General features: G+C 36.2%; 1 protein-coding gene across 1 annotated transcript; it reads right to left on the minus strand.

Moving 5' to 3' along the window:
- Positions 1 to 2,669: 2,669 nt before the first annotated feature.
- Positions 2,670 to 19,426, minus strand: LOC111609348 (interferon alpha/beta receptor 2-like). Its single transcript, XM_023337408.1, has 7 exons — positions 18,893 to 19,426; positions 18,693 to 18,813; positions 8,947 to 9,116; positions 7,824 to 7,984; positions 5,581 to 5,734; positions 4,482 to 4,609; positions 2,670 to 3,724 (listed from the first exon to the last, which is right to left on the minus strand). The coding sequence occupies exons 1-7, from the start codon at positions 18,936 to 18,938 to the stop codon at positions 3,032 to 3,034; spliced, it is 1,473 nt and encodes a 490-aa protein (XP_023193176.1). The 5' UTR covers positions 18,939 to 19,426; the 3' UTR covers positions 2,670 to 3,031.
- Positions 19,427 to 20,312: the final 886 nt, after the last annotated feature.

The following is a 20,312-nucleotide window of genomic DNA, read 5'->3' on the forward strand; positions in this document are numbered from 1 at the left end:
AAATCTGTGAAAAAAAATCAAGCAAAACTCTAAATGATATCAAAAATAAAATGAAATAAATATTTAACACTATAATCAAAGGAAAATAAGATCAAATGTATGATAAAATACAAGAGTAAAATTAAGCAATAACAAATAAGAACACAAGCAAAAAATAAATAAATAATGAAATAAGATAAATCTGTCAAAATGTACAAAATTAACTGAAAGAAAACGTCAGATAAAATAAAATCTGATTTGGGTGTTATTTTATTTTAAAATAAATTTCTAAGTTTCAAAAGTAAAAAATGTTCAACTTTTGAAGCTTAGAAACTTCAATTTTTTTCCAGAAAATTTCTGAGATTTATCTAGAAAGAAAAAAAGAAAACTTTTGACTTTTGAATCTCAGAAATGTCTTGGTTTTTTTTTAGATTAATCTAAACATTTCTGATATTTTCTTGCAAATGTTCATACTCAGAAATTTCCAAGCTTTTTCTTGAAAATTTCTAAGATTAATCTAAACATTCCTGAGTTTTTTGGAGGAACTCTACTCCTCTTAACTTCTTTTCCATCTACAGTGGGCCTAATACACTGTCGGGTAATCCATATATTGCAATCAGTTTTATTATTTTTATTATTAAATCATTTTCAAACTTTCCACCCAGCAGATTTTATGACGTGATTTCAGGTCATAGTTATGAAAAAGACCAACTGTTTTTAAAAACCAGAACATCTGACTTGTGATTATGTTTCACTGAACTGCCTCCACTTACAGACTCCACCTCACTTTTGGTTTAATTTCTGTTGAATTGAAATAAATGCTGATATGTCATGTGAGTCATCTGGAATAATACAAAAACCCTTCAAGATACAGTAATTTATCTGGAAATAATCAGGAAGGAGAAGAGTTGATACAAGACATGTTTTGCTTCCTTGTTGCAAAAAATTATAACTAACGCATTAATATAGCTACCATGTTTTTTCGACAGATGTGTAGCTAACGTAGCCAGCTCGATACGTGGCTATTAGCTTTCTGCTAGCTAGTTACGTAGCTAGTTAGCTAGCTAGCTCGCTAGCTCAATACGTAACTATCTAGCTGAATAAATAGATATCTATCTCCCAAGAAGAGCTGGAAAACATCGCAGGAAAGAGGAATGTCAACTTTTTATGATACAGTAAAAAAGATGTGCATTAAAACAAATCTCAAATTAACATGGTTTTGTGGTTTCACTACAAAAACACCACGTTACTAGGTATTTTTGGTGTAGTTTCTATTGCAAATATCTTAATACACTTAAAATTAGACAAAACTAACTTACAAAAAACTCTTAAGCAACATATAGGAGCTTTTAAGTCAATCATTTCTTAATATTAATGAATAAGTTCAAGTTCCACTGGCAGATGGCTTCATATAGTAAGATATTTTTTCCATGTTATAAGAAATTATCCCCCAGTGGAACTAATACTTTGTCATCAGTATTAAGGAATTATTGAGTTAAAACAAGCTCCTATATCTTGTGGAAAAGTCACTTATAAATCAATTGTCTTATTTCAAAAGTTCTAGAAATTACACCAAAAATACTAAGTAATATTTTGTTTTTGCAGAGTTAAAAGGTTTAGATTTTATATGGTAGGCCATTAGTAACACTTGTCAGAAATGATCTAATCCCAGAACACTTTTCCTTTTGGTTTAGTTTCTGGTGAATGGATAACAGTCCACTGTGTTGTCATCCAAGAGGGAAAGTCTACCTCATTCTGAAACATAAAACCTACGTCCAGATTCAGAAAGATTGCTTTTTTTAATCAAAAAATATCAGAAAACAAAAAGATCACACAGGAGGCGCAGTGAAAACTTTTAACAGATTTTTATTTTGTTGTTTTCACCTTTAAAACAGGTGAAGTAGGTAAACATTTGCCTTTGTTCTGTGGCACTGGTCTGGTTTCATTTTGACCCAGCATAGACCAACTTTAAATGAAATATGAACAATGAAATGCTGCTGCAGGAAAACCAAAAATATAGACGGTAAAAACTGTGAGCACCGATACCGTTGGGGTTGGATCAGATAACTGACCAAATCTGACAAACTGACTGCAGACTGTGTGAATGTGAAGAGAGCTTTACGATTAGAGGTGGTTACAGTAGGTCTGAGTTTAAAAACTGGAGGCGATGTCACATCGACATTATTGGTACAGGGTTATGCGGAGTATTTAACAGTAGTCAGTGTGTTCCCTGTAGTAAACGCGTTCCTACCGAAGTAGTTTTGGAGAAAAATTGAGAAATTTTAAGACTACATTCACACAGCAGGTTTTGATGCTCAAATTAATGAAAATATTTTTTTTGCCATTCGAACTACTAATTAAATGCGAATGCGACAAAAGTCAGACTTCTGTGTGACTCCAAAGCAACCCGCATGGATCTGCTGAGGAAGAACAACAGGTCCGTTTCTGATTCTACAATTCTGTTTGAGAACCGACAAATGGAATAATCATCCACACTGCAAAAACACAAAATCTTACCAAGTATTTATGTTTAGTTTATAGTGGAAACATCTTAGTATACTTGAAATAAGACAAAACTAACTTTGTAACTTTTCAGCAAAATATAGGAGCATGTTTTATAATAATGAATCCTTAATATTGATAAAAAGTACTAGTTCCATTGTTATAAGTTATAAAACATCTTGTTATAAGTGAAATAATCTGCCAGCAGAAATAGAACTGGGTTGCTAGGCAACAAGCTGGACTTGGCGGGGGTTGCTAGGTAACAATGTAGCGCCGGTTGATTGTGAAATATTCCGCCAGTGGAACAATTACTTTTTCATCATTATTAATGAATTATTGACCTAAATCAAGCTCCTATTGCTGAAGAGTTACTTCTAAGTGAATGTTGTCTTATTTTAAGTGTATTAAGATATTTGCATTAGAAACTAAATAAAAATACTTGTTAATATTTTGTGTTTTTGCAGTGTGGGTGATTAGTCCATCTGCCGGTTCACACCGAGTCGTAGAATCAGAAATGGACCTGTATAGTCCTCCAGTTTGAGAAAACATTTCATTTATTTGTCAGATATCCAGAGAATTCTTCTTCCTCCTCCTCCTCCTCTTCTTCTTCCTCCTCCTCCTCCTCCTTCTCCTCGTCCATCCAGCACTCTGTGCTGCTGCCATCTTGTCCCGACTCTGACGGACGCATCCCGTCGTCCTGTTCCCTTTCAGAGTCCATCTGCCTCAGAGGTTTCAGGGTGTAAGTCCTCAGGAAGTCCATGGAAGAGCTTCCAGAGTCCTGATCCTCCTCTACCTCGTCTTCCTCACAAGCATCCATCGAGGCGAGGGTGACGGAGAACAGGTTGACGTCTCCAGAGAACTCCAGAGTCTCTATTTTGATTTCCTCCAGCTGAGTTGTGGAGTCCTCCTGTCCAGATTGATCTTTTTCATGTATAAAAATAGTTTCTGCTTTGGCCTCATACTGGTTGGACTCCACCTTCATGAAGTCACCCTTCATCACATCATTGTTCCCACTGCTGTCAGCAGAACCGCTGCCGGTAGAAAGTTCTGCGTTTCTGTCCATGTACAGCTTCACTGCAGGGTCCTCATCGCTGTCTTCGTCCTCAGAGCTGGCGTCCCCGGCGGCAGACGGAGACGGAGACGTCGCCGGGCGGTTTCTGGTTTTTACCGTTTGGGGGATGATGGCGACCCGGTTGATGTCCGTGGTGCTCAGGGTTAGGACGTAGCTTTGCCTCAAGACGACCTGAGAAAGAGGAAATGAGAAGGCAGAAACAGGAACTGTAACTGAAAACAAACTGTGGTTAGAGAGCTGCAAGGGTCAGGAGTATGGTGGCAAATTAGGGTCAAAATAGACGGAAAAAGAAAAAAAATTCCACCAAAAAACTCGGAAAGTTTGAGAAAACTCAGAATTTTTCTAGGAAAAAAAGGCTAAAAAGTAAAAAAAAAAAAAGTGCTAAAATTTTGAGAACAATCTCAGAAATTTATATAGAAAACTTGGAAAATTCTGAGTTTGAAAAGTGCAAAATTTGCTAGAAATATCCCAGAAATGTTAAGATTAATCTCACAAGTATTATAGAAACAAAAGAGACTTCAGAGTCTGAAAAGTCAAAAATTTGCTAAAACAACTAGAGAAAATGTGGAAATTTCCAAGTGTGAAAAGTAGAAAATTTGCTAGAGAAAAAAATTCACATCAATCTCAGAAGTCTTCTTGAATTTTTTTTTTTTATTTCTGTGTTTCAAAAGTTGATAATGTGTGACATTTGAAAACCAGAACACTTTTTCAAAAGTCAAAAAATGTTCAACTTCTGAGACCCAGAAATGTAATGTAAGAGTTTATGGGTGGAAACTTTTTTCTGTCTACAGTGGCCCTAATATGTAAATGTCATGCAGCAGCTCCCAAGGGAGGTATGAAACTAGGTAATGAGAAAAGTTATGGTTTTGTGTTTTTGCAGTGTAGGAATAAGGGTGACCCAGAATACTGACAGTAATCATTATCTCACCATGAGGGCTGCCGGCATTTCCTTTAGTTTGCACAGGAATCCGGTGTAGTAGAGGCAGAAGATTCCCGTCATCAGGCCAGTCAAGGAAACAATCAAAACGGCCGTGACAGCGACTAAAACCAACAGTCCTGAAAACAATCATGGAATGACGAGGAATTCAGTCAGACTGGAAATGCTGGATATACCTTCTGACGTCACACTGGGATTTACTTTGTTTAAATGTTTACTTTTAAACTCAGAGGGCTGGAACTTACACAGCAAAAATACAAAATCTTATCACGCAGTTCAAATATCTTCAAATAAAACAAAACTAAATTATACGTAAATTTTCAGCAAGATAATCAATAATTGCTTTATATTGATGAAAATTTACAAGTTCCTTTGGCAGATTATTTCCCTTAAAACAAGACTTTTTAAAAAAAATTTTACCATGTTATAAGTGAAATAATTTGCCAATGGAACCAGTACTTTTTCATCCATATTCAATAATTGTTTACTCAAAATAAGCTCCTATATTTTGCTGAAAAGTGAATTCTAAGCTAGTTTTGTCATATTTCAAGTGTATTAAAAATATTTGCAGTAGAAATTAAAACAAAAATACTTTTTTGTGGTTTTGCAGTGTATGTTGAAGAACCGTTTCTGTTTTACAGTGTTATTACAGCAATTTCACTGTAAAACCACAACATTATAGAAAGTATTTTTGGTCTAGTTTTTACTTCAAATATATTTGTACACCTTAAAAAGGACAAGTAACTTTTCAGCAAAATATATCAGCTTGTTTTAAATCAATAATTCCTTAATATTGATGAAATAGTGCTTGTTCCATTGGCAGATTTTTTTTCACTTATAAACAGGAAAAATGACTTAATACTAATCCGCAAGTGGAAATAGTAATTTTTTCATGAATATTAAGGAATTATTGACTTAAAACAAGCTCCTATATTTTGCTGAAAAGTTTCTTGTTAGTCAGTGTTGTTTTATTGAAGGTGTGCTAAGATATTTGCAGAAGAAACTAAACCAAAATTACTTGTTAAGATTTAGTGTTTTTGCAGTGTATTGTACTTTATTGAACAGAATCTGTTGTGGCGGTCCAGCTCACCATAATCTGGTTCTGGAATGCTGGTGAAGGTGCATGTCCACCCGGTCGGACGCGTGTTTTTGTTCGTTCGGCACTTGGGAAGCACCTGTATGCAGTACTCCACATCTTTCTCCAGGTTGCTGAGGTTAAAGTTCCTACTTTGAGTTTCCAGCTTCTGAAAATAATTGAGACATAAATCCACATGTTTTTTTCTGTGTCCATCGCAGCCGAGTCATGTTTTCTTCAAACACGATTATGAATCGGAGCAGCTGAAGAGATCCGTCCAGACTTGACCGAAAGGTTTGGGAGTTACTCATGTTTCCTGTTTTGCAAGCCTCATTTTTAGCCCAGACAGAGCAATTGGATTCCAATTAATTCGATACATAGTTCCCACAAATCTGAACGGCGCCAACTTGGTAGGCAAGTGTGGTGCAAAGGATAGTGGACTCATGGCCACCAAGAAGAAAATATGTGGATGCTGTCGAGAGGAATACATATCTGCAAAATAGCTGATAAAGACTGAAACATGTGAGACGACGTGAATGAGCTGCCTCCGATCTCCCACTATAAAATAGTTCACTATTTAATGATCACAAAGATCATTAAATATTGCGTACAACATGGAGGAGCTTCATGGCTTGAAATCCATGGATGCATATAATCAGTGTTCAAATGGATTTGTAAAGGACGTACAAACTCTTTAGGTGAATAATAAGGTTCTGATGACTGGCAACAAACCCATAAGCAACATGTCCGTCTTAGCTAGCAGATAAAAGCTACATTAGCTAAGCTAACTTTGCTGGTACAGTAAATGTCACTGATATTTATCGTAGTATTACACAGAGGTGAGTAGAGTGGTAAAAAAGTTGCAATGTACTTATATTTTTAGAAACAAGTCGAGAGCTAGTTTTAAGCTTGTAGCTCGTTTATTGTTGTCATAGCAACTCCATAGCAACTGCCTACCAAGATGGCTGTCAGCTACAAAGTTCATTGGAGTGTGACGTAATATGAGAACTAGGTAAAAAGAAAATACAGCATGATCTTTAAAAGTCTGCTGGACTACAAACCACATCTTCACTGTACTTTGGTCAAGCTGAATAGTGTTCACCTCTGTGGAGTCAAATCATCAGCACAGTACATCAACCATTTAAAAGATGACCTGCGTGCTTCCTTGAAGAGGTTAGGATGGGGCTATGCACAACACCAAACATTTTCATTAGTTTTTTTTACACAAAATCCTTCTATGAAGTGAGATTTTATTCTGGTTGGTTCTGCCTAGTTTGAGCTTCTGTCAGAATGAGCTGTTTTTGGGCTTCCTGTCACTTTACATCTAAATAAGCTGCTGCTGGCCACACCCCCCAACTCAACGTTTACACTCGCATGAAAAAATGGCAACAAACAGATTCACTTCAATTCAAATCCAGCAGTAATTTAATGATCCCAGCAGCCATCATACAGCTATTACCACAGTAAAACCAGCTGACCAAATGTGCTGGAGCTCAGCTGGGGTTGCTAGGTGACAGGCGGAACTGTGCTGGGGTTGCTAGGTGACGGGCAGTGCCTGCTGATTTGTTACGTTACATTCCAAAGATTTTTAAAATGGGTCACCAAAAAACATCAACTTGTTGCCAAAAACCAGCTGGGTGTTTGTTTTGTTTTTTTAATGAAGCACTTGGGCTGTTTTTAGAAGCAGTAGAAACCCAAATGGAAGTTCAAAAACTGCAAAAATTGTGATGCGTTTGAATTATACATCTCCATTAAATCTCTAAAGGTGATTGTGTTAGCAATGGCTTCCTCCACTTTATATCAAAATGGCTTCACATACAGCAAACTGCTAGATGATAATATTGTAGCTAGTAGAAAGTAGAAAAGTTTTCTGGATCATCTGAAGCATCTTTCAGTTTCAGTTTGGAAAACAGCAGGATGAGACAACAGCCATCAGAAACTGAAATAGAGTTTCTTTTTCGAGGTATCGCTACTGTTTATGAATGACAGAGACTAGATTCTGATGCAGGTTTTAGGTGAATCAGGTAAACAACATATGAACAGCATCCTCCTTTCCTACAAAGATAAAATATGTAGTTTAAAACGTCGGAAAGTATTTAAACTAATCTTTGAATGGAGTTTTAGCTGTAAAGTAAAGCTTCAGAACAACAGAAAATCCTGAGCAAAAGAGAAAGTAGAACAGAGATTGCTCACAGGAGGAAATCAGAGGAAATCTTTGCTGTGTATAAGAGAAATTTGATATAAGATATGTATTTTACCTGGATTTCTCCACCATTTCCTTTCCTCCACCGCACTGTGTAGCTGAAATCATAGTATATAGAGTGATCCTTTGTGTATGGATCTAAATCAGGCATGGAAATGTTCCCCTGGATGCACGTTCCACATCCGGCCACCGAGAGCAGCGGAGGACCAATCACAGCTTTTCACACAAGAACGAAATAAAAGTTAGTTTTGTACAACACTCTATGAGGGCCACTGTAGACAGAACAGGAGGAGAAAATTTCTGCCAAAAAATTTTAGATTAATTTCAGGAATTTTCTTTAAAGGAAATTCAGAAAGTTCTGAGTTAAAAAGCCAAAACATTTCTAGAAAACAAAAAACACTGAAATTTCTGAGATTCTAAGGTTGAAAATTTGCTAGAATAGATTCAGAAATTTTGAGATTATTTAAAACTGAAGTTTATGAGTCTAAAAAATTGAGACATTGCTGGAAAAAAACTCAAATTTTCTAGAGCAAAAACTTGGAAACTTCTGGTTTTGTGAAGTTGAAAATTGGCTAGACAAAACTCAGAAACAGAGATTAATCTCAGAAATGTTCTGAGAACTGCCTCTGCCCCAACCAAACTCGCCAAACTTTTCTAGAAAAAACTTTGAAATGTCTGAGTTTGTAACGTCAAAGATTTTTCAGAAAAAAACTGAAATTAATGAGATTGAAAAGTTGAAACTTTGCTGGAAAAAACTCACATTTTCTAGAAAAAAACTGTAAAGTTTAATATTGGCTAAATGAAACTCAGAGATTAATGACAGATTTCTTCTTTTTTAAACTTGGAAATGTCTGAGTTTCAAAAATCCCCAGCTTTTGAATTTGGAAATCTTTTGACCTTCTAAGGTAAAACAAATTCAACTTTCAACTAAAATTGACAGAGATTTACTCCTTTTTTCCATCAGCTCTGCTTCATTAAACATTTATGTATGAAGACTTTTCTCATATATTAAAACATAAAAGTCAAACGGAAACCGTTCCCTGTCGTTCAGCCGTCACTGATCAGTAGTGAAACAAATTTGGGCGACCAACAACCTGAGCAATCCTTACATCTTTTACATATTTTAGCATAGAGGAATATTAGGACCTTTATGAGACTCAGAGTTCATGTTGACTTACTTTCCTTGATGGGCTGAAAGGTGATTGTAGAGTGAGGAGACTTTGTGTTGTTGTACGACGCCTCGACAACCAGTTCGTGCCTGTTGTGGGGTTTCAGTTTCAGCTTGAAGGATGTTGAATTTACTGGTTCTTGAGAAAGCGTCTTCAGCATTACGATACGAACTCCAACCCTTGGGGTTCATGACAAAGAAAACAGAAACTGTTAATTCATGTCTGCGCAGCAAAAGAAACAGCTCAACAGATTCTCTCACACCAGTCGAGGGAGTTTAGCTTTTGACCTGCATTTCTTTCAGCCTGGTGCGATTATTTAACAACGTGAATTCGTTTAAAACCAGGACTTGGTTGCACATGTTTTAGTGCTTTTAGGCATTTCAGCTACCTGTGATACCTTGGACCGCAGGACTTTATTGTCCTGATTTGGCCAGGTATCCAAGGAACAGCTTTTTATTTTGGGTTCTTCTATGGCTTTTCTCACTTGTGGCGTCCCTCAAGGCTCTATTCTTGGTCCACTGCTTCATAAACCTTACTACTTTTAGTATGTAGCACTAAAAGTAGTGGATATTCTGATCCACTTTTTTGCTGATAATATCCTGATCTACTTGCCAATTGAGCAAGATAATCACTCTTGAATTAAAACTAGGAAGAAAAGGAAATGACAATCTTGACCCTTTGCTGTCAGGAATATGTTTTATTTTAAATTATACAGACTGATGTGAAATCCAGTTTTTTTCCAGTTAAGAGAAATTAGCAGGATGACGTCATATCTTCCAACCAAAGATCTTGAGAAATTGATTCATGCCGTTAACTCTCGGTTGGATTCTTGTAATCCATCGTATGTTGGGTTAGATAAATCATCTCTGCGTCGCCTACACACACCAACCAAGGTACTAAAAGAATCTGGTTCTGGCTTCCTCTTGGTTTAGGATTGACTTTAACATTTTATTGCTGATTTTAAGGCTTTACATCCCTGTGACATTAACATCCACACTCCAGTAAGAGCACCAACCAGTTTTTCTTCTTTGAGACTTTTAAACCTTTGCTTTGTATAATCACAGTTTATGGTGATCATAAATTTGCATTTTGTTTAGACTTTATTTTAAAATATGGATTTCAGTAGTTTTATGCAATATTTGAATCTTTGTGGTTCCTGTGTTGTTTTCAATCATTTAATAAATGTTTTTATCTGAGGGAGAGAATTTGGGTCACATGTTTAAAATAAGATCCTCATGTGATGATTTACAGTTTGATTTGGAAACAGGGTGAAGTTTAGGGAACTGATTCTACTCTAAAGTCTAAACCAGCAAAACATCCAGATCAAATCATATTAGATTTTTATTTCAAATTCCAGTTATAGCTAGATACATTTTTTATTATGATAAGAAAATAATGATTTATTGTTATTTCAATAACTTCCAATGTTAAGAAAAACCCAAAACTATCACTAATGTTCAGATTGTTATGTTTTAATCTCTGTTCTTTATGTGGCTGATGCCAGAAATAAGTGTATTACAAATCAATGTTTTTAAGAGCAGTATTTGTATTTGTGAGGGTATAATTGCTGTGAAGCATAGGCCTACAAGATTAAACAATAAATCAAATAACTGCAGGATTAGTTAAAATGATTTTCATAATTTCCAGTTGTACAACAATATGTGAAGAGATGCTCCCTTTTAATAGTGAAAAGCCAACATTTTGAAAAACACTGCAAATGTTTGACACCATGTATGAAGTAGTTAGTTTGCACTAGCTGCCAATTCCTTGCCTAAGCTGAGTGATTAATATTTTTGAAGTGCAGTTTTGGATGTTAAAACTGTTTTCCAGTTTTAAATATTCTCTAGAAATTAAAGTTTTTTCATCTTTGAGTGTGTACTTGCATTAATATCCCTTTACTACTACTATTATTATTATTATAGTTGATAATTGTCTCAGAATGACAATATTAGTATTTATGTCGTATTTATTTTATTAGTAATTTATCCTCCAGCAAAATTTGCTATGGTGACAGGCTAATGACACACACCTGCAACCATAAAGTTACCTAAAAAAGGAAACATTACATAATTCTTATCACTTTTTATCATTATCACAATAATAATAATTACAGTTTTTACTTATTTCAGTTAACAAAAATGCCTTCTCAATTTCAGTTTTTGTTATTTCCAGGTAACTATGACACAAACTGTTAAATACAGAAAATGATATTTTCTACCATTGTTATGGCGCCCCCTCTAGCGCAGCGCCCCTTTCCGTCGCATATAGAGCACACATATTTTTGGCGCCATGGCCACACAGATATTGAATTAAAATATGGCCAACTCCCAGCTCCATTTATTTCCTTGCAGGGCACGACAGTATTAAATACATCTGTAATCAGTAAAATAATGCAGAAATTCATAGGTTTAGTGATCAGTTAGAGATGAAGAAGAACAAAAAACCGTTAAAAATGCCACATTCATCACGATTTCCATGTAAAAATGAATCACTTTGTACAGCTAGACGCGAAGCCTGAGAGGGCGAGGCGACCTGAAACCGAAACCCCATCCAGAGCAGCGGGGCTCTCTGCGGTGGCAGCAGCCCGGAGAGGCGCAGAGGGGATGGAAACAGCGCTCACTGCGGGAGGGACGCCTCGGAGGGAGTCAGAAACCAACCGCCATGTGTCACATGTTCCATCAAAGAGGCTCCAGTCAACCGCGCGTTTACAGACGCGCTGCGCTCTGAGTGAAAACGTGACCGGATTAAAAGGTCGCGGCCGGCGTGGAGGGCACCGAGGCAGAAAACTCTCAGAAACAGGCGCGATCGGTTACTTTTCTGACGTGAAGGCAGAAAGTGGTCACGTCATTATAGCTCAGTTTTATTTGGTTGTAACGTTTTGATTGTCTACGTTTTAAGAGAGTGTTTTCTAGCTTTTATTAGTTATAGACGCCTACGTGGCATGTTATTGTTTACGTTCGGAAATTTCGCGCATGCGCACAATGACGCAGTTAGCTGCGGTAGAATAATTCCGTTAACAAAATGAAACCCGGAGATTTCGTATTATTCATTTAGTGAAACAGCAATGGAGGGAAAATCTCTTACGAACAACTTAAAACCACTCATATTAATATTTTTCTCCATAACTAGCTGACCTAGTTATGCTAGGTCAGCTAGCAGTTATGCTAGCAGCTAGCTAGCTAGGGACGCCTAGCTAAAGTATTGAGTGTCCCACACTATTTTTTTTATTAAAACTTTTCTCTGACCTATGAAATGTGCTGCCTTTAGGCCTTATTATCCTGTTGCGTTGCATTGGAAATATTAGTTTAATTATGCTAGTTTTAATGATGTTTAAATTTAGCTCATGTTAAAATATTAAATTGATCATGATTGTTTTGAGTAGGCTTCAATTTAGGTTAGATTCAGACTCATGATTTAATCTATATAAAATTTAATCAGTCGAACAGTTTTAGATATAATGATCACAGTTTGACTAAAATTAGTCTATGCTGTAGAGTTTTTTATATTAGATCACATTCTTAAGAAGAATAAGTCATATATTCCTTTGAAAAAATTTCTTAGTTCATTACAACCAAAGAAGTAGAAAACTAATCAGAAAATATTGAGTGTAACAGACGTTTTAGTAATGAAGCTGCTCATGTCTGTTTTATACGAGTTTGAAGATGTTATATGAAACGTGTGCTAATTTTTGCAATCAAAATCTGCTGTTTGATGCCTGGGGTCAGAGAGGTCAGGAGAGCTCTGTGCGGTACAGGAACCAGTTTGAGGCAGTTTGAAAGGATGAAAAACACAGATAGCTGATAAACTTCGGTCCTACTATCTTTGAACAAAATGTTTCTCTATGAAATGAACACATCTATTGTTCATAGCCTTGGAAAGTACGCAGGAGGATAGCTTGGACAGTGGATAGAGTCATCCTTTGGCCTTGGTACCACCTGCATGGTCTCTGGTGTGCAACAGCAGCACGTCATTACAGGCTGTTTGAGTCCACCTCTAAACGGTACATTAGAAAGCATCAGAAAGTAAAAACACACCTTGATATAAAAGTAATTGAGCTAAAACAGCTGGTCAGATCGCTGGGTGAAAATGTTTTTCCTGTCCACAGCAGATCTATATTACATCTTTTTCTCAGGTAATTGATGTTGTTTCCTTTCTGGCTTTGGTGTCTGATGACCATGTTGAGCTGTTGGTGTGATTTTATCCATTTGACTGTTTGAATAAACTCTGGTTGATTGTGAAGTTGAACAGTGACTGTTTTTGTGGTTTCACTTTTACGCACGACATTAACGGACCTGGCGAGACGAGATAACGAGCAACGAGTAGAAAAATATCTCGTTCTCTACAGTTGATAAGTTGTAGCAAAGCACTGTGTCCCTTTTTCTTTTATCTCATACATTTAAGATCTTGAACGTTAAAATATTAGCTTAGCTGGAGGGCGCGACGTCACATTGCAACAAGTAATAGCTTCAGTTTTCTCTGTACTTTGGTTAATTTTTAGATACGGAATTCAAAAAGGTCAAAGTATTTTATTGTGATAATGTACTGGGGTAATGAATACTCAAAAGAAGATACCATTTTCAAAAAAATTTATTCAATTATTGTTGAAACTGGCGTTTATCCCAACTTTTGCCACCGCCATTTTGTAGGCTAGCAGGTGGAGAATGCAGAACCGTAATTTACCGACAGCTGGAGTAAACTGCTTGTGTGGGAAAAAAAAAATCTCAGTTTGAAAGACTAACAAATAAATTCATAACACATAAACAAAAGACATTACATCTATAATTTCAGTATATTTTAGTCGCATAAACGCACAATATCAGTTACTTAGAGTTTTTTCCCCCTTAATTATCAGATGAAGCTTTTATTTCAATTTCTGTTATTTTGTTAGTTTTATGCAACTATAATGACCTTAGTGCAGACAAATAGCTGTTAAACACAGAAAATGCCAACTACTAGAATTCATTTTTCTACCATTGTTATGGCGCCCCCTATCACAGCACTCCTACAGAGAAATACACACAAAAACATCCATTTTATTCTGCAGAATATTGTTTATGCTCTAAAAAAAATGACCCAAATATTGGGAAATGTGTCAGATGTGGTCGTCCTGGAAACCTGAGAATTTTACTGCAAACCACAAACTCAAATACGGCAGCTTTAAATTAAGCAGAAAACATCTGCTCACGTCTCACTTCTTCATTCCCTTCAAAATAGAGGAACAAAATGTCCTGAAGGTTTAGTTTAAAACAACGTGTGGAAACTGCATGTCTCAACGTTACTTTGCCTGATAAAGATCGGTGTTCAAACGCAGTGTAAACAGATTTGTGGTGCTGATTGTATCAGATAAAGCAACAGAGGTTAAAACCAGATCCAACAGCCAAGTGACAGAAAACTGACTCACTGCAGCTTGTATCAGTGAAAATTAGAGTTTTTAAAGGAAATTAAAAGGTAAACCAATTAAAGGGACAGCTGAAGTTATGTTACACTAATAATAATAATAATATAGGAACATATTCCCAGCTGTTGCATGTGTTTACAGGCTGCACACAAAGCAACAAGCATAGAGGAGGACCACGACTGAAGCCAGTAGAAGACGGGCTTCTGGGTCCAAATGGACGAGAAAACATGCAGCAGAGCATTCTGGGATTTGTAGTGGTTGTGGTGCATGAGCTGTAGATTAACAATAAAATAAAATAAAAAAATCTGCAGAATGTGCCAATTTTTTAACCGATTAGTTGTCAGAATAAATTGACAGATTAATCAACACCTAATATTTAGCTTCAGCTTCATTTGAACTTTTAAAATAGGCAACACATTTCAGCTGTTTGTGTTTTTCTGTGGTTGTCGTCCTTAATCCCCACCGGGTTCAGTGTAGACATGAAAATGTTTGTTCAGCTAAATTTTCTGCACTTTTAGACCATGAAGGGCAAAATAAAAGGACACAATCCCAGAGAGCCTTCAGCTTCTTTAAGGAAATCCGGTAAGGATGCAATGAACAGAGACGGGAGGACATGCAAAAACAACATGTAAATAATGAGAGATGAATGTACATCTTTGTTTTTTATTTAAAGCAAGGCAATATAGAAGGACTGAAGGCAGAAAAAGCACGAATCAGCAACTTTCAACAGCACATAAACAGCTCCCAAAGTGCTGCCGTTTATAGCTATACATATATTAAAAATGTGAAAATATTAGGAAAACTTTATCAAAATAAGAATAAACTTACACAGATTTAACAGTTTTATCATTTTAAAAACCTTTCAGAAGGTTAGGATAGATCTATGGTCTATACAAAACATGTTGATTACAATTTTTTGCACAAAATCGATAATAAGATAATAAGATTTTAGCTGTTTTAGGGAATCTTGTCACTTTAAAACCAAATAAGCCGCTGTTGGCCACGACCCCCAACTCAGCGTTTACATTTGGACTAGAAAATATCTGCAAACAGATCCACAATTATACTGCCACGCATCTTTGAAAAGCAGAAGTAGAGCCTCCTGCACAACCAACAAGAATGCAGCAAGTGGTTTCTGGTTGGTGAGTCAACAACAAAACACTTTTCTTTTCCAGAAGCCATTGTACAGCGGTAATAAAACCAGCTAACCAAACGTGCTGGAGCTTCTCTTGGGTTACTAGGTAACGAGCTAGGCTTCACTGTGGTTGCTGGGTAACGGGCCAGGTTTCACTGTCGTTGCTGGGTAACGGGCCAGGTTTCACTGTGGTTGCTGGGTAACGGGCTAGGCTTCACTGTGGTTGCTGGGTAACGGGCTGGCTTCACTGTGGTTGCTAGGTAACTACCAGTGCCTGCTGATTTGTGATGTTACATTCCAGAGAGTTTTGAAACGGCTCCCTTTCCAGACACCAAAAAACATGAACTTATTGACAACAAAAAGTCTTAGTGTTTGTTTTTTTAAAATGTTTGGGCTGTTTTTAGAAACAGCATAAATGGAAGTATGAAAGTATGCAGAATGTAAATGTTGAATTATACATTCCCTTTAAATCTCTAAAAGAGAAGCAGATGTTCCCAGAATCAACGGTTTCCTTCACCTGCAGCAAACCGCTTGATGCTAATATTGCGGCTAAAAGAACAGTTAATGGATCATGAAGAACTTTAAGCTTTAAGAGCTGCTGCATAAAGTATCAGAATCGACTTTATTGGCCACGTTTGTGCAAACTAACAAGGAATTTGACTTCAGTGCCACTTTCTCTCAATGTACAGATGTTTTTAAGATAAATATCTAAAAATTCATTGGATAACATTTTTCTATTTTCGTAAAAATATTTGAACGTACAGCATTTCTTACAAAAGATTACGACCAGATTGAATTAGTGCAAATATGGGAGGTAAAACCAGCTGACCAAAAGTGTTGGTGCTCCTTCTTGGGTTGCTAGGCAACGGGCTGGGCACAGCTGGGAATAACAAAGGAATGCGAAGTTGGTTTTACGGTTAAGAAGGGATATAAAGTCCCAAACCACTTCCTTAAATGAAGTGCTCAATGTTTCCTTACAGGAATAACCTGCAACATTATTATTATTGTTTTTATTTTAACCACAACAGCGTCAGTAAAGCCGAAGAGGCAGGGGATTCATTCTGTGGGCAACTCTGGCACAAGGTGCGACTCGAAGTGTCTGAGCTGGTTCTTCTTCATTTCACAGGAGCTCAGACGTCTGCGAGGTTTCTCACAGAAAGAGGAAATCTGTTGCTTTTGTGAAAACGCAGCAGACAGCAGTGGAAACTCCCTCAGAAACACCAGGGGAGTTTAGAACAATGAAGAAAAACAGCAAAAAAACAAGCTTTAACTTGACGCTCGGTTCTGTTTCTGTGGAACTACGATGCGTTTAACTTCGAGGTTGGTGAAATGTCACTCAGCTTTTTAGTTGATGCTCTGAGAGGAAATAAGTCAGCATTGAGACGTTTCCTGTAGCAGAGAAGAAATGCCGGGGAAGAAACAAACTTCCATCTGTGGCGGTCAGTTTTATTTTAACGAGACGGAAAATATAATTAAACACACAAATCCTGTAATTTCCTGCAGTTTTGCAAAATAAGCTCCCCAAGGCAGACCATGCAACTTTGCAAAACCTGACCGAGGAATATTTCAATTAACAGCCATAAAAATGAAAAACGTTGGTCTGAACTTTGCAAAAATGGATTTTAATGACACATTTTGTCCTTTCCTTCAACGTGAGATCACTTTACGACATGCAGCCGGTGTGAATTTTAAAATATTTTATAATATATCTTATTTTTAAACATAGTCCAGTGTTTTCCAGCTGGGTGATTTAAAAACGTATTATTATTTCCTCAAAGACCAACTGTTTTAATAATCTGTTAGACGGATCCAATTTATTCACATCACCTCCAAGTTTTCCCTAAGAACGGATCAATATCTAAGAATAGATGCAGCAACAAACCATGACAGAACCTCTACTGTGTTCAAGTTACATAAACAGAACTGGGTTGCAACTAATGAGTATTTTAGTAACTGATTAATCGATTATTCTGATGATTAATCGGATAAAGAAATGGCAAATTCTACAAAGTTTTCATACAATATTAGAGATGCATTAAAAATAAACAAACAATTCAATTCCTTTTTCAATTAAGAAAATAAACATTTTATTGCCTAAAATGCAGTAACACAGCACTCCTTTTTAAAAATTTGAACTGGGTGAAGCTAAAACATATTTATACAGGAAGACTTTTCTTTATATATTAAATGGAAAATGTATGCATCTCTGTGCAGTTTTTGCTTAATTAAACTCTGAACATGTTGGGATTTTTCAGTAAATGTCTTGTTTTTAATCGGAATATTTCAGTTAATGATTAATCGATTACTAAATTAGTTGACGATTATTTCAATAAACGATTAATCCCGATTTATCATTTCAGTCATAAAACAGAATTTTTGTTTTTTAATTCAGAAATTTCTTTCTCCTGCGGAGAGGATTCGGGCTGCTGGAAAAAAACTGAATTATTACCTTATTCTAAGAATTCTGACGTTTTTCCCTCAGAATTGTAACTTTTTAAGTAAAATTCTGACTTTTTGCAGAATTCAAATATTTCCCCCTCAGTATTCTGACGTTTGGTAGAATATGACCTTTTATTGCAGAATTTTGACTTTTGTTCCTCAGAATTCAGAATTTTTTTTTTGTAGATTTCTAACTTTTTCAGATTTTTTTTCACAAAATTCGGACTTTTTTCCTCAATATTCTGAATTTTCATAGAATTTGACTTTTTTTCCACAGAATTCTGACTTTTGTTCTTCATAATTTTGACTTTGTTTTAAATAAACTTCTGACTTTTTTGCAGAATTTGAACTTTTGTTCACAGAATTACAACTTTTTTGCAGAATTCCGACTTTTTTTTCAGTATTCTGACTTCAGTTCTTCATAATTTTGACTTTGTTTTAAATAAAATTCTGACTTTTTTTTGCAGAATTTGAACTTTTGTTCACAGAATTCTGTGTTTTTTTTTCTCAGTATTCTGACTTTTTTCCTCAGAATTTTGACTTTAATCTTCTGAGATCAAAAATCTGAATTCCTTTTTGTCAGTGGCTCGAATTGTCTTCCATACTTTCTGCATTCTTGTTTTCAAAACAGAACGGTACTCCGGTATGTTTTGGATACATTTGTTGCTGCTAAAGTAAATGGGAGCAAACCAGTTTTAGATGTTGGGGAGGAAATGACACTTCAAAAAGACACTTCCAGGATTTACAGGAAAATCTGGTGATGAGGAAATTGGGGTGAATTACCTCCGATAGATCCAGAACTGCGTCCCTGGAGGGCTGCCGGGTCCCGGATCCCAGTGCAGGACATGCTGGAAGTTCAGAGACTCCATCCTGAGGTTGACTGGTTCCGGAAGGGACGCGACAGCTGCAGAGAACCGGCGGAAACGCACCTGAGTAAAGGTAACAAGAAGAGCAATTCCACCTGGATGACGCGCTTTCCTCACCTGAATGGAGCAGAAGAATCAGGAAGATGAAAGGAAATGCGTTCATTCTTCAGGGATCCGACTCCGACGAGATCCGGTCAACAGAAAAAAGTTCGCAACTGAAGCCGACAGCTGATTTCACAACCACATCCTGAGGATTGAAACCGTCCGAAGGTTCGCAGAGACCTTAACACGTCCTCATGTTTATTGGAGAACCACTTCCCAGTTAAAAACAGAACCAAGATCCAAATATCCGCTTATAGTGGGAACTACCCACGGGAGGTCACGTGTTCCCACGGGGCGAGTCATTAAAGCTCAGAAAGAAAAACGAAATCTTGGTTCAATAACAACAGGAGCCGCTCCTGACTGACGACAACATGAGCTGTCCAATGCCATTTACACGCCTGCTTCCGGCCACGCCGTCAAAATAAAAGCTTGTTTCAGATGTGAAACGTTACATCAGCCTTCAGAATAAAAGTCTGATTATTCTGAGTTTGAGAAGTTGAACATTTACATACATACAAAAATATATTGATCTATCTCATAACCTTTTGACAAAATTATGTTTGAAAACTTGATTTTGTTTTACTTTTGCAACTTTCAAAGTTTTCACTGGATTTTTTTAGATTAGTTTTAAAGTTTTAGAGATTTTACTAGAAAAATCTGAGACTGATCTCAAAGTTTCTGAGATTTTTTTTCGAGCAAATCTTCAACTTTTCAAACTCAGAAATTTCCTTTAATTTTCTAGAAAATTTCTGAGCTCAATCTAAACATTTGTGGTTTTTGTGAAAATGTACTTTAAAAAAAAAATAAAAAATCTAAAGCAGCCATAATATCCTGTCATATAAATGTGATGTTTTTGCTGCAAAAGGCAATATAAGGGCCGAATAAAGATTTTTTTAAATTAGGAGACTAAAGTCATGACAAAGTCAGCAGGTTAAAGTCGTAAAATTACAAGTAAAAAGTTTTTAAATACAAGTTTAGCTTTGATAAAGTTAGCCAGATCTGATATTTTGTCTTCAAAAGAGACACTGTCGCTCACAATCATTTAAAAGTTTGAAACGATTCAACGTTATTACCTCCAGTTGACCATAATTTGATGCTGACGCGTTAAAAATATTCATTATTTCTTTACTTTAAAAACCGAATAAGAAGCATAACTCTACAAGCTGCTCAACGTTTCTCATTTTACTATTTTAATTAAAAAATTAAAATTCTTCTTTCTGTTAGTATACAACCTTATGCTGGTAATTTTATGACTTTGTTCTCCTAATTTTATCACACTACATCATATGTATACAAACTTAAGGCCCGCGGGCCAAATCCGGTCCGCCAAAGCTATTTCAGGGCCACAGAAATATAACTTCAAGATGATGGTTATTTGCTTAAATATGATTTTATCAGTCAAATCAAATCTGTTTTATTTGGATAGTGCTAAATT

Source organism: Xiphophorus maculatus, chromosome 7 (assembly GCF_002775205.1).
Source record: "Xiphophorus maculatus strain JP 163 A chromosome 7, X_maculatus-5.0-male, whole genome shotgun sequence".
NCBI lineage: Eukaryota > Metazoa > Chordata > Actinopteri > Cyprinodontiformes > Poeciliidae > Xiphophorus > Xiphophorus maculatus.

Bases quoted from the DNA above. Each gene is read 5' to 3' on its own strand.
- LOC111609348 (XM_023337408.1), bottom strand. From the start codon at position 18,938: ATGAACGCATTTCCTTTCATCTTCCTGATTCTTCTGCTCCATTCAG. The intron at 5,735-7,823 runs GTAAAATACATA...AATTATTTTCAG, and splicing joins GAAATGGTGGAGAAATCCAG to AAGCTGGAAACTCAAAGTAG. The intron at 3,725-4,481 runs GTGAGATAATGA...CCTCTTTCTCAG, and splicing joins AAATGCCGGCAGCCCTCATG to GTCGTCTTGAGGCAAAGCTA.